We start from the raw sequence: 13289 nt of genomic DNA, 5'->3' as shown, positions 1-13289 counted from the left end.
CTAAACAAGATTCCATTCGCAATGTTCCCATCTAAAAAGTTTCTTTACCCGATGTCCACTGTGTTGTGTTGTTAATGAAATGTATACCATAGGTCTTTGTTCATAAAGGGCACCGTTACAAGAACTACTGGGAACAGTTTGGGTCAATACTTAGATTCGGTGTAGGTGTGTTGGATTCCGTCAGTTATACCAACGGATTGTTAACAAGGTGAAGGTGACCCTTGATATGCTTATCTTAGACTTAATTAATTTATTTCTCTAGTTTAAAACCAAGTGCTCGGCAGTGAAAAAGCAATTTGGGATATTCCGAATGGTATTTACTATGTCGTGCTATTTCAACTAAAGTCTCATTGTATTCCGTCTTGTTCAAGTAAACAGTAATATCGAAAACCGACGACTCATGGAGGTCCTCCACTTTTGTCACTTGTCTAGCTGATGTATTTGATTGATAAAAAAGTTCTTCGTTCTTTTTCCTCCTCCTGTAGTAATACTTTACTGTTCTATTCAACACACAACATGACATAATAGGATATCAGTATTAGTCCACTGACTAAATTGCTGTGTTTATGCTCAAGTAATAGTATTCAGATTTGCAGAGGAACATTTACATTACTTTGATGTCTCTATATATAGATTGAGAAGGAAGAAAAACAAGAAAGTGAAAGATGAAGTGGAGGAGCAGCGTTGTGAGTCTACTCCCCCTATTCTTCGCGTACCCTTCTCAGACCTATCGACAACATCCTACGGGATTTTCATGTACTACAGGAAATGGTTGCTAGAACGCAGTCCACAGTCGTTATACTTTCTCCAGTGGGGCCTTCACTGTTCAGGTACAGTAATTTTTTAGAAAATGACTCACTTTAAGCCACAGCACGACAAACTCTAGTCCAAACATTCCCCCCCCCCCCTCCCAAAGGTCAAGAAGTTTCGAGAAAGCCACCTTATGTAATTATCTGTTTCGTCAGGAAATGCACATATTTAAACGTGCCACACATAGCATAGCAACATCAGCTCCTTTTAAGATGCACCCAGTTTATATATATATTATGTCAACGAATATGGTGGAATCGTCCATCCCTAGTATTCAGATGACCTTCCTCTGAAGCAGTTTCCGCTAGCCATAGGCCGTAGGATTTAGAGCTTTGAAATATGGTTTATCAAGAATACTGGTCATTTCAGTATCTGCAAATTTTTGTAACCATTATGCACTCATTTTCATTCTAGATTGTAGTCCATTTATACAGGGGGATTTTTTCCACCGTGTACAAACTCTAAGGATTGATCGATGAGCGGATACGGAACATAAAAGGTCTAATGAACTTATTTCAGGAAATGCATGGTTTCCACGCTAGACACCATTTATTCAATCATACTTCGTTACATAGACTGCGGACTAATACGCGCTGTACCATGTAGTCACAGTTACAGTATGCATGGTTTCTTCCTAGAGGGTGATACTGTTCCATGATACTGTTCCTCATACGTCACACCCTAGCGTCCTCTTCCGCCATAGTAATTGTAATGTTGTGTCCGATTCACTTCCCTTGCTGACCCACCTCGTAGTGGATGCGATACAGCGTTGTACACAGTGGTTCCATATTCGAATCGAGAGCTGGCCGACGTGGTGTTTCCTTACGGAAAGGCAAACGGCAGCGGACAGCAGGCAGCAAGGTTGTGTCACGAGATCCGTCGCCGCCGACAACAACCACAGCATTCAAGGTTTGCAACAGCGTTTCGCCGTCTGTCTGAGATAGGATCGTTTCAAGAAGCAGGAAATCATGAAAGACGTACCCGACTTGCAGGAAAATGTGATTAACACTGTGGAAGGCGACCGCCGTGTCAGTACCAGGCAGTTGGCGCACCAGTATGGGATAAGCCAGACGGCCGTGTGGAACATTCTCCATGACAATTGTTACTGCCCTTATCACTTACAGCGTGTGCAGGGCTCACTAGCTGCAGACTTTCAACATCGGGAGCAGTTTTGTCACTGGTTTCTTCACCAGGCAACCACAATCCCGGGGTTTGTGTGGTGTCACCGCCAGACACCACACTTGCTAGGTGGTAGCCTTTAAATCGGCCGCGGTCCATTAGTATACGTCGGACCCGCGTGTCGCCACTGTCAGTGATCGCAGACCGAGCGCCGCCACACGGCAGGTCTAGAGAGACTTACTAGCACTCGCCCCAGTTGTACAGCCGACGCTCATAGGAAGGGTTCACTGACAATCACGCTCTCATTTGCCGAGACGATAGTTAGCATAGCCTTCAGCTACGTCATTTGCTACGACCTAGCAAGGCGCCATTACCAGTTAATATTGAAATTAAACTTTTGTATCGTCAAGAGCGATGTACACCGATTATGGATTAAAGTTAAGTATTACATCAACTACGTACTTTAATTGCTACTATTAATTCCCTTAACTGTTCCAGACCTCACGCCAGTCTGCGTGAGATTAAACGCGTGTATTTCGGCCTCCTCTAGCAACACGGTATTGGCACTTCTGCCAATACTTCACTTCTGCCAACACTTCAGTTTGTGTCATCCATCCTATTCACAAATGAGGCCACCTTTACGCGGAGTGGTATCATTAACTTTCATAACAGTCATATGTGCGATAGTATGCAGAACCCACATGGTACGGTGACAGTGAATCAGCAGAATCGGTACAGCCGGAATATGTGGGCCGGTACATTGGCGAACGTATTTTGGGACGAGTCTTCCTTCAACATCGCCTAACAAAGCGGAACTATCGACGTTTCTTGGGGGTGACTTTGTCTCCCCTGCTGGAAGAAGTGCCACTGATGATTCGAACGGTTATATGGCTGCTACATGATGGTGCTCCAGCCCACTTCGCCGTTAACGCCCGGACGCACCTCAGTCGTGTCTTCCCTGGTCGATGGATCGGACGAGGAGGTCCAGTTGCATGGGCTGCTCGTTCACTGGATCTCAACCCGTGCGATTTCTGGTTATGGGGCATCTCAAAAGTATCATGTATGCAGAGTCCATTCCAGATGTGGAGACAGTGGAGCAGTGTATTCATGCTGCCTTTGAGACTGTACGGATACAGCCTGACCGATGTGAACATAAGAGAAAAAACATGCTATGGCGCGCACACGCATGCGTCGAGGCACGCGGGAATCATTTTCAACACATACTGTAACTGTGGCTGCATGGTACAGAACGTATTAGACCAGAGTCTCTGTAACGAAGTATGATTGAATAAATGGTCTCTAACGTGTAAACCATGCATTTCTGGACATAAGTTCATTACACCTTTTTTGTTGTGTACCCTCTCATCGACCAATGTGTATTGTATACGGTGAAAATAACTCGCTGTATAGAAAGTAAACAGTAAACCAGCTGAACTTGGTACGAAATATTAATATTAGCATTAAAAATGCTAAGTCTTCTCGAATTCTCGCGTGTAAATACACACTGCATGTATATAATATACAACTTTCTAATTTCGCAACCATTCAGGACGAAAAATCTTAGACGAACGTCTTGTGGCCATCAAATCTGTCGCGTCTTGTAAAAGCTCTCTCGTCGGTGATAACTTTTGATAAAAAGTGCTCTCTGCCTAAAATTTGTTTTTACTGTTACCTTGGTATAGATCCCATCTCTTTTTCTTTACTTGCAACCGTAATTTAATTAGTCAGTTCTCAGAGAGATAAAAACGATTATTTCTGCTTTGTTTATAAAGTACTATCAGTCCCGCTCTTCCTCCCCTGTACGTGTGAATTCTGTCGATACTATAGTCCGTTCACTGCACATTTCTACAGTTGTCAATCTTGAGTTATCAATACTGTGTATCGATTTTTCTTATCAGGTGGTGGTAATTTCGTAGGTATGAATTATGGGAAAATGTAAGATAATTTTGTGTTGTTTGCAGTCGCTGGACGGATTCGCCTTCGCCCTGGCTGCAGACGCGCGGTTTCTGTACATTTCGGAGACCGTCTCCATCTACCTGGGGCTCTCACAGGTCGGTATAACATCAACCACAGTTGCTGAGTTCATGTGTAACATATCTCGTAATTATTTATGAACCCTTTTTTTACAGGTTAACTAAAAATGTCACTTAAATTGCTGACAGTTGTTATATTAGAGTTTCCTTTCAGTCGTATTCACTGCATATTTATTACATTAAATGAATTTTCCCTCTATGCATCTAAGAGAAATACAAAATATAAAAATGGAAACCTTCCCTGATGTTCTGCAATTATTACTTATTTAATCAGATATCAAATTTGGGGCTTCTTAGGTCATCGTCAGATGACAACTTATATTCTTTCATACTTTAATGCGGCATCAGAGGTGACGTGTCCTAACGCAAATGATCATATTCCTTATTAAAGTTCAGAAATGGTTCAAATGGCTCTAAGCACTATGGGACTCAACATCTGAGGTCATTAGTGCCCTAGACTTAGAACTACTTAAACCTAACTAACCTAAGGGCATACTACACATCCATGCCCGAGGCAGGATTCGAACCTGCGACCGTAGCAGCAGCGCGGTTCCGGACTGAAGCGCCTAGAACCGCTCGGGCACAACGTCAGGCCCTTATTAAAGTCATATGGGTGTTTGAGTAAAACATACCGTCTCTCAGGAAATAGCATACCACTGAATTCATTGGATTATGTCAGTGAACCAGTCGGCACAGATAAGTAACTTGAGAGAGAAATACATCCGGTGTGTTCATTCAGGACTTTCTGTAATCTGACAATGACTCTGTGTGCGTCCCATATGTAATCTGAACTGTTCATTAAACAGGTGCATTGCTACAATATATAAAACTTGTAGCTACACTTACAGCATCAGAAGTCGATCGTTTTGACTCGAAGTGTGTCACCTCCTTTAGATTTCAATGCAACATATATAATATTTCGGTGAAAGTATATGTCTCCAATTTCGTGTCCTGAAAGAGTAGATGTTCGAGATAATACTGCAGGTGAAAACCATGGTTCTCAAAGGTCTTTGGGCTAAAATAATGGGATTTGCTATATGGTTTACTCGTGGTAAAAATCATAGTGCTGCAGTTTTGGTAGCTGAGTGAGGCTGATGAGATTAGTCAAGGGAAAACCTGTCGAACATATCTGAGCTCGGTATACTTGACAGAATTAAGTGTGAGAGGTTGTAAACTCCTTTCATTGGAAGAGTGTGTCTGAATCGTTCACTGAGAGTCCAAAGACGACTCTTGTATATACCTGACAGCTTATCGCACAGTAAATGTACAGACACAAACTCACGAAGCAGTTATATTACAGTTAGCGGGATTGACCCTGTTCCGTTTAGTTATAGGGTGAAAATGCTGTCAAAGAATGGAAACTACCAGTTGCCGCAAGACTTGGCATACTATAGCATTTTGGTGAGTTTCCTTCGTCCACAGCCATTGACACACAGTCCACAAAACTTCGCTTCGGCCTGAGCTCATTATGATACAAGCAGACTCCTAGTTGTAATTCCGCACAGTGTTGTCGAACAGTACAGTATTCTCGTAATTCTGGAAGCTGAAGAGAAAATCGTTCGGATCGACTAGACGTTGTTATCAATTTGTATTCTAGTGTCTGCATTCCAGCAGCCAAGTGCAACCGGATGCCTCAAAGGGTTGAACATCAATCGTAGACGCGGGGACTGTTACACGGACGTTGCACCGGCGGGTGACAGCGTCTATTTTTAAAACGGGTTTAGTGTCTCGCAGTAGACGACTCGAAGGGTGTTTCTACGGAACTATGTGTTAAATTATGTTTCAGATCTTCTTATTTTGACAACTAATGGTACATATTTACGATATAAGCACAACATTAGCTGATTAACTTCTCATAGTCGAATTTCACAGTCGGGTACAATTTTTTGGAGGATATAATGTTCGGCACTAACAGTAGAAATTATTTGTTTGACTATTGCAATTTGGATCTTTTGGCCATTTTCAAGTGGCACTGGAAAAGCTGAAAAATATGTAAAAAAGGAAGCCCAGAGTATATGTACAGAGTCGGAGAAACATGTCATCAGAGAGTAGTACACTACAAAAAATGGCGCAAGTAACTCATCTTCTACCTTTTGCTTCAACATACGTCAGATATCAAAATCCTCCGCCGCGCGGTGTAACCGTACGAACTGAGGCGCCTTGTCACGGTTCGCGTGCCTCCCCCTGTCGGAGGTTCGAGTCGTCCCTCGGGCTTGGGTGTGTGTGTGTGTGTGTGTGTGTGTGTGTGTTGTCTTTAGTGTAAGTTAGTTGAAGTTAGATTAAGTAGTGTGTAAGCTTAGGGACCGACGACCTCAGCAGTTTGGTCCCATAGGACTTACCACAAATTTCCAATTTTCCAAAATCCCCCTCCATGTGTTCATGTCATCGTTAGATCGAAGCCTGTTCACTGTAGGAATAAAGTACGAGCGCGAAACGGTGAACAGAACTTCGCTCTCGTTTGATTCTAGTTCGATTACTAAGTGAGTCCAGAAGGTTGTGCATCTACGTTGCATACAGGTTAAGCCACTCGCTGAGTATTTGATGGTTCAAATGGCTCTGAGCACTACGGGACTTAAACATCTGAGGTCATCAGTCCCCTAGAACTTAGAACTACTTAAACCTAACTAACCTAAGGACATCACACACAGCCGACCGGTGTGGCCGTGCGGTTCTAGGCGCTTCAGTCTGGAACCGCGTGGCCGCTACGGTCGCAGGTTCGAATCCTGCCTCGGGCATGGATGTGTGTGATGTCCTTAGGTTAGTTAGGTTTAAGTAGTTCTAAGTTCTAGGGGACTGATGACCTTAGATGTTAAGTCCCATAGTGCTCAGAGCCATTTGAACATCACACACATCCATGCCCGAGGTAGGATTCGAACGTGCGACCGTAGCGGTCACGCGGTTCCAGGCTGAAGCGCCTAGAACCGCTCGGTCACAGAGGCCGGCGACTATTTGATCGCGCATTTCCACCACACTGCGACGATGCTGATTTCGGCGTCTTACCCGCTATTCCAACGTGTCCCACACATTTTCTATGGAGTTCAAAGCAGGTTATTTTACATGCGGTTCGAGATGTAATAGGATGGAGGGGCATTCAGAAAACCAGTCACTTATTCCTACAGCCCGACGCACTTTGACATTGTCGTCTTTATGTGCCTGTACGGGCAATGGCCTCTTGCGACGTACCGACTCCAAATGTTCATTGCATGCAGTTCCCGTCGCAACGTTCTCTTACAGGTTGGGATGGACCTTCATTTACAGCCTGAAGCAACTCTTGCAGGGTCTGGAAGCGATTTTGATTCACAAGCCGCGAAACGCCTCTCTGGTCCCTCTCAGTGACGATCTCTTTCAACCACAATTCTCACTCGCGCTTCAGTTTGCCGATGATGCTGTAGTCTTCAGGAAAGTAGTATCACCCGAACGCTATGAACAAATCAATGAGGATTTGCAGAAAATAAATGCGTGGTGCAATGACTTGCAGTTATCTCTCAATATTAGTAAGTGTAACCTAACGCGTATAACTAGGCGAAATACCCCATTAATGTACGAGTGCAAAATAAATGTCCAGTCTTTGGAAGCGGTAACATCCGTCAAGTATCTGGGTGAGACTATTCGAAATGATCTCAAATGGAATGATCAGATTACACAAGTAACGGACAAGGCGAACTCTAGATTGCAGTTTATTGGTAGAATCCTGAAGTGATGCAGTCCTTCGACAAAGGAAATTGCTTACAATACGTTAGCTCGTCCAGTCTTAGAATATTGTTCGTCTCTATGGGTCCTTTAACCAGTTGGGTCTGATTCAAGAGATTGAGAAGGTCCAAAGAAGAGACGCAAGATTCGTGACTGGTACATTTAGCCATCGCGAGAGCGTTACAAATATCATAGAAAGTTTAAAGTGGGACACACTTGCAGATAGACGACGCGTTAAATGGAAGCGGCTGCTCACTAAATTTCGGCCGGCAGCTGTGGCCGAGCGGCTCTAGGTGCTTCAGTCCGGAATCGTGCTGCTGCTACGGTCGCAGGTTCGAATCCTGCCTCGGGCATGGATGTGTGTGGTATCCTTAGGTTACTTAAGTTTAAGTAGTTCTAAGCCTAGGGGAATGATGAAATGGTTCAAAAGGCTCTGAGCACTATGGGACTCAACTGCTGAGGTCATAAGTCCCCTAGAACTTAGAACTACTTAAACCTAACTAACCTAAGGACATCACACACATCCTTGCCCGAGGCGGGATTCGAACCTGCGACCGTAGCGGTCGCGCGGTTCCAGACTCAAGCGCCTAGAACCGCTCGGCCACACGGCCGGCAGGGGACTGCTTAGAGCCATTTGAGCCATTTTTGAACTAAATTCCGAAATCCGATCTTCGCCGAGGATGTAGAGCATATATTATTACTACCAACTTTCAAATCGCGCAATGATCACCATTCAAAAATAAGGGAAATTAGAGCTCATACAGAGGCGTTAAGACAGTCGTTTTTCCCTCGCGCGATCCGCGAGTGGAAGAGAGGGGCGGGGATATGACTTTGGCGCGAATTGTGCCCTCCGCCACACACTGCTTGGTGGCTAGCGGAGTATGTATGTAGACGTAGATGTAGGTGGCGACGTGTGTTACACCAGTGCTTGTAGACACGTTGAACATTCCGCCGCGAAACATCAACAAATCCAACAACTTCACACATTGAATGGCCAAGGGCACGACCGTACACGATTGCGTCTTTTTGCCCTCTCCTTCGCCCTTACTGTTACCCATGTTTACGCACAAAGTCCGCTTGAAACACAAATTGCCTTATGCTCACTTAGGCAGTGCGCACGCCGTTGCGAAATTGACTGGCTCGCTGCGCCATCTGTAACGGCCTAACGATTCACTTGTGCGTGAAGAACGAGGTGACTAATTTTTGTCCGATGAGCTTGTACCTGAATAATCTTCTGGCTTCTCTCCCTCGTCTAGCTGAGACCATTACCAAAGCTAGTGACAGTGATATGCGGTATTAGCTTAATATCTCGAGCGGGTGACTAAATTTTTGTCCGGTGCGCTTTTTTGTCCAACGTGTGTACGTGTGCCAACATACTCAGCTTGTGTTATCTGCCAAGATGTTAATGTATAAAGTGAACAGGGGCGATCTTATTACACTCCCCTGAGACACCCCACGCCTCACACGCATCTATCGGACTTCCCGCGACAAGTAAAAGTTACCGAGAGAAATCGAAGTCTCGCGTGGTAGGCGCAGCGTCGGCAGCGGCGGCGGCGGTCGCAGACAGCGACGGCCAGCGGGGGTGGCGGCGAATCAGTGACATTGTCGGTGTGCCGGGCTGCCGCCTCCGCCTCCGCCGCCACCGCCGCCGCCGCCACCGCCGCCGCCGCCTCCGCGCGCCGCTATGCTGGGCACGTCTGCCGGCGTGCTTGCCATGCCTGATGCCGCAATCAATAGAGCCGCCGCCAACATGGCCGACACCTGCCATCGCCGGCAGCGGCGGCGGCGGCTCCCGGCGGCGGCCAGCCCGCGCTGCACGCTGCAGGTGCACGGCGCGCCACACGTGACGCTTCCTGCCCACGCGCTGCTGCGTCTCTGGCCGCGTTAACACGTCTCCAGCCCCCCGCCGCCGCCTGCGCTCTCTCACGCTTCCGCCTGCTCCGCCCGACAATCCGCGGGGGATGCTGGCCGCCACAATTCGCATTCAGCGGCCGCAGCCGCGTTATATAGCCCCGTCCCTATCAGGACGCCGAGGCGGAGGAGATGAAAGAGTGCAAACTTCCTGTCTGTCGTGTCGCGCGCCTGTCGAGCTGTCTCGTATTGCACACCACGACGTCTCTATACTTGTATTCACGCACCCGAAGCCAGTGTTCAGTACATGGTGAACGGTCTTTCGTACTTCTCGCCATGTGTTGTCAGCTGTAAGGATGGAGCACAATAGCAAACACCAGTAACCCCACCCCCTCCCCCCGATTCTATAATGACTCAAACTCCCAGGTAAAACAGCTACAGACTTCTGATTACTTTACAGAAGAGTTAATGTGTTACATACACCTGTCTGCAAAACTCAAGAACAAAAGTAAATACCACATGATGTGACATTGCCAAGTAAACCGAGCGAGGTGGCGCAGTGGTTAGCACACTGGACTCGCATTCGGGAGGACGACGGTTCAATCCCGTCTCCGGCCATTCTGATTTAGGTTTTCCGTGATTTCCCTAAATCGTTTCTGGCAAATGCCAGGATGGTTCCTTTGAAAGGGCACGGCTGATTTCCTTCCCAATCCTTCCCTAACCCGAGCTTGCGCTCCGTCTCTAATGACCTCGTTGTCGACGGGACGTTAAACACTAACCACCACCACCACCACTGCCAAGTAACACAGCTCAATGAAACTTCGACCGTACATAAGAGGAAGTGATACAGTGTAGTACAAGAGGTAACTGAGAAAAGTACGCAATGAGCCGAACAGAAGTGATATTTTTATTAAAAGATAATAATTACGAGGGTAATCACAAAAGAAAGGTCTCCTATTTTTTTTATAAGTACATAGACCTGTTTATTTCTACAATGGTTTACATCAGTTTACAGCTTGAACATTTAGCTATTTTTCGACATAATCACTATTTCTGTCAATGCATTTTTGTAGACGCTGCGGGAGTTTTTGTATGCCCATTCATACTAGCTCGCCGCCGTGCTGTTCAGAAAGTTCTTTCACCTCGTCGTCGGAGCTGAATCGCTTTCCGGCCAAACGTTCTTTTAACCTTTTGGATGGGGTGGATAGCAATGTGCGGCTGTTTGCTGATGATGCTGTGGTGTACGGGAAGGTGTCGTCATTGAGTGACTGTAGGAGGATACAAGATGACTCGGACAGGATTTGTGATTGGTGTAAGCAATGGCAGCTAATTCTAAATATAGATAAATGTAAATTAATGCAGATGAATAGGAAGAAGAATCCCGTAATGTTTGAATACTCCATTAGTAGTGTAGCGCTTGACACTGTCACGTCGATTAAATATGTGGACGTAACATTGCAGAGCGATATGAAGTTGGACAAGCATGTAATGGCAGTTGTGGGGAACGCGGATAGTCGTCTTCGGTTCATTGGTAGAATTTTGGGAAGATGTGGTTCATCTGTAAAGGAGACCGCTTATAAAAAACTAATACGACCTATTCTTGAGTACTGCTCGAGCGTTTGGGATCCCTATCAGGTCGGATTGAGGGAGGACATAGAAGCAATTCAGAGGCGGGCTGCTAGATTTGTTACTGGTAGCTTTGATCATCACGCGAGTGTTACGGAAATGCTTCAGGAACTCGGGTGGGAGTCTCTGAAGGAAAGGAGGCGCTCTTTTCGTGAATCGTTACTGAGGAAATTTAGAGAACCACCATTTGAGGCTGACTGCAATACAATTGTACTGCCGCCAACTTACATTTCGCGGAAAGACCACAAAGATAAGATAAGAGAGATTAGGGCTCGTACAGCGGCATATAGGCAGTCATTTTTCCCTCGTTCTGTTTGGGAGTGGAACAGGGAGAGAAGATGCTAGTTGTGGTACGAGGTACTCTCCGCCACGCACCGTATGGTGGATTGCGAAGTATGTATGTAGATGTAGATGTAGAACCTAGGGAACAGGTGATAGTCACTGGGCCCCAAGTCAGGACTATAGGGTGGGTGGGTGATTATGTTCCACTGAAACTGTCGCAGGAGAGCAACGGTTCGCCGAGCGATGTGCGGGTGAGCGTAGTCATGGAGAATGTGTACGCCCTTGCTCAACATTCCGCTTCTCCGGTTCTGAATTGTCCGTTTGAGTTTCCTCAGAGTCTCACACTACCTACCTGTTAGCGTTAATAGTGGTCCCAGAGATTCAGCTCCGAGGACGAGGTGAAAGAAGAGGTTCATAACTTTCTGAACAGCATGGCGGCGAGCTGGTATGACATGGGCATACAAAAACTGCCACAGCGTCTACAAAAATGCATCGACAGAAATGGTGATTATGTCGAAAAATAGCTAAATGTTCAAGCTGTAAACTGATGTAAACCACTGTAGAAATAAACAGGTCTATGTACCGGGTGATCAAAAAGTCAGTATAAATTTGAAAACTGAATAAATCTCGAAATAATGTAGATAGAGAGGTACAAATTGATACACATGCTTGGAATGACGTGGGGTTTTATTAGAACCAAAAAAATACAAACGCTCAAAAAATTTCCGACAGATGGCGCTTCATCTGATCAGAATAGCAATAATTAGCAGAACAAGGTAAGACAAAGCAAAGATGATATTCTTTACAGGAAATGCTCAATATGTCCACCATCATTCCTCAACAATAGCTGTAGTCGAGGAATAATGTTGTGAACAGCACTATAAAGCATGTCCGGAGTTATGGTGAGGCATTGGCGTCGGATGTTGTCTTCCAGCATCCCTAGAGATGTCGGTCGATTGCGATACACTTGCGTCTTCAGGTAACCCCAAAGCCAATAATCGCACGGACTGAGGTCTGGGGACCTGGGAGGCCAAGCATGACGAAAGTGGCGGCTGAGCACACGATCATCACCAAACGACGCGCGCAAGAGATCTTTCACGCGTCTAGCAATATGGGGTGATTTTTTTTTCTAATAAAACCCCATATCATTCCAAGCATGTGTGTCAATTTTTACCCCTCTATCTACATTATTCCGTGGTTTATTGAGTTTTCGAATTTATACTGACTTTTTGATCACCCGGTACTTATAAAAAAATTAGACCTTACTTTTGGGATTACCCTCGTACACTGAAATCATCTTGATTTTGATCGTCGCCTTGAGGTTACATGGTTCTTAATAGGATGTGTCATCATGGCGGACGGCAACGCATGCTATGCAACGTGCTTCCACGCTGGGTGCAAGGTTGGTAAGGAATTGTGGTGGTAGAGCGTTCCATTTCTCCACTACCTCGGTTGACAGTTGCTGACTGGTCGTTGTTGCATGTGAACGTGCCGCAGTACGTCTCCCCAAAACATCCCACTCGTGCTGGATGGGAACGGGCAGGCCAGCCCATTCACCGAATATCCTCTCCTTCCGAGAGCTCCTCCATTTGCACGGTTCGATGTTGTCGCGCATTGTCATCCATAAAAATAAAGACAGGGCCGAAAGCATCCCTGAAAAGAAGTACTTGGGGAACGAGTACAGTGTCGCAATAATGTTGACAGCTGAGTGTACCGTGTTGAAAGATTTGGAGGCCAGCACACCCATGCAACATTACGCCTTCCCACACCATAACACATGGACCACCAAAAAGATCCTGTTCGACTATGTTCTCACGTGAATTATAAGTTCCTTCCTCTCCCCATAAGAGGATACGTCCATCACTAATGAACATGGTC

The 13289-nt window shown here is 45.8% G+C and overlaps 1 protein-coding gene across 1 annotated transcript in view; it reads left to right on the top strand.

Annotated features, from left to right (window-relative positions):
- LOC126249335 (protein trachealess-like) overlaps positions 1 to 13289 on the top strand; it is a 330727-nt gene that overhangs the window by 182331 nt on the left and 135107 nt on the right. The window contains exon 4 of the mRNA XM_049950991.1: positions 3891 to 3980. Coding sequence (XP_049806948.1) covers positions 3891 to 3980 — 90 coding nt within the window. The remainder of the gene's footprint in view (positions 1 to 3890; positions 3981 to 13289) is intronic.

Source organism: Schistocerca nitens, chromosome 3, assembly GCF_023898315.1.
Source record: "Schistocerca nitens isolate TAMUIC-IGC-003100 chromosome 3, iqSchNite1.1, whole genome shotgun sequence".
Classification (NCBI taxonomy): domain Eukaryota; kingdom Metazoa; phylum Arthropoda; class Insecta; order Orthoptera; family Acrididae; genus Schistocerca; species Schistocerca nitens.
This window is presented reverse-complemented; position numbering and strand designations above follow the sequence as displayed.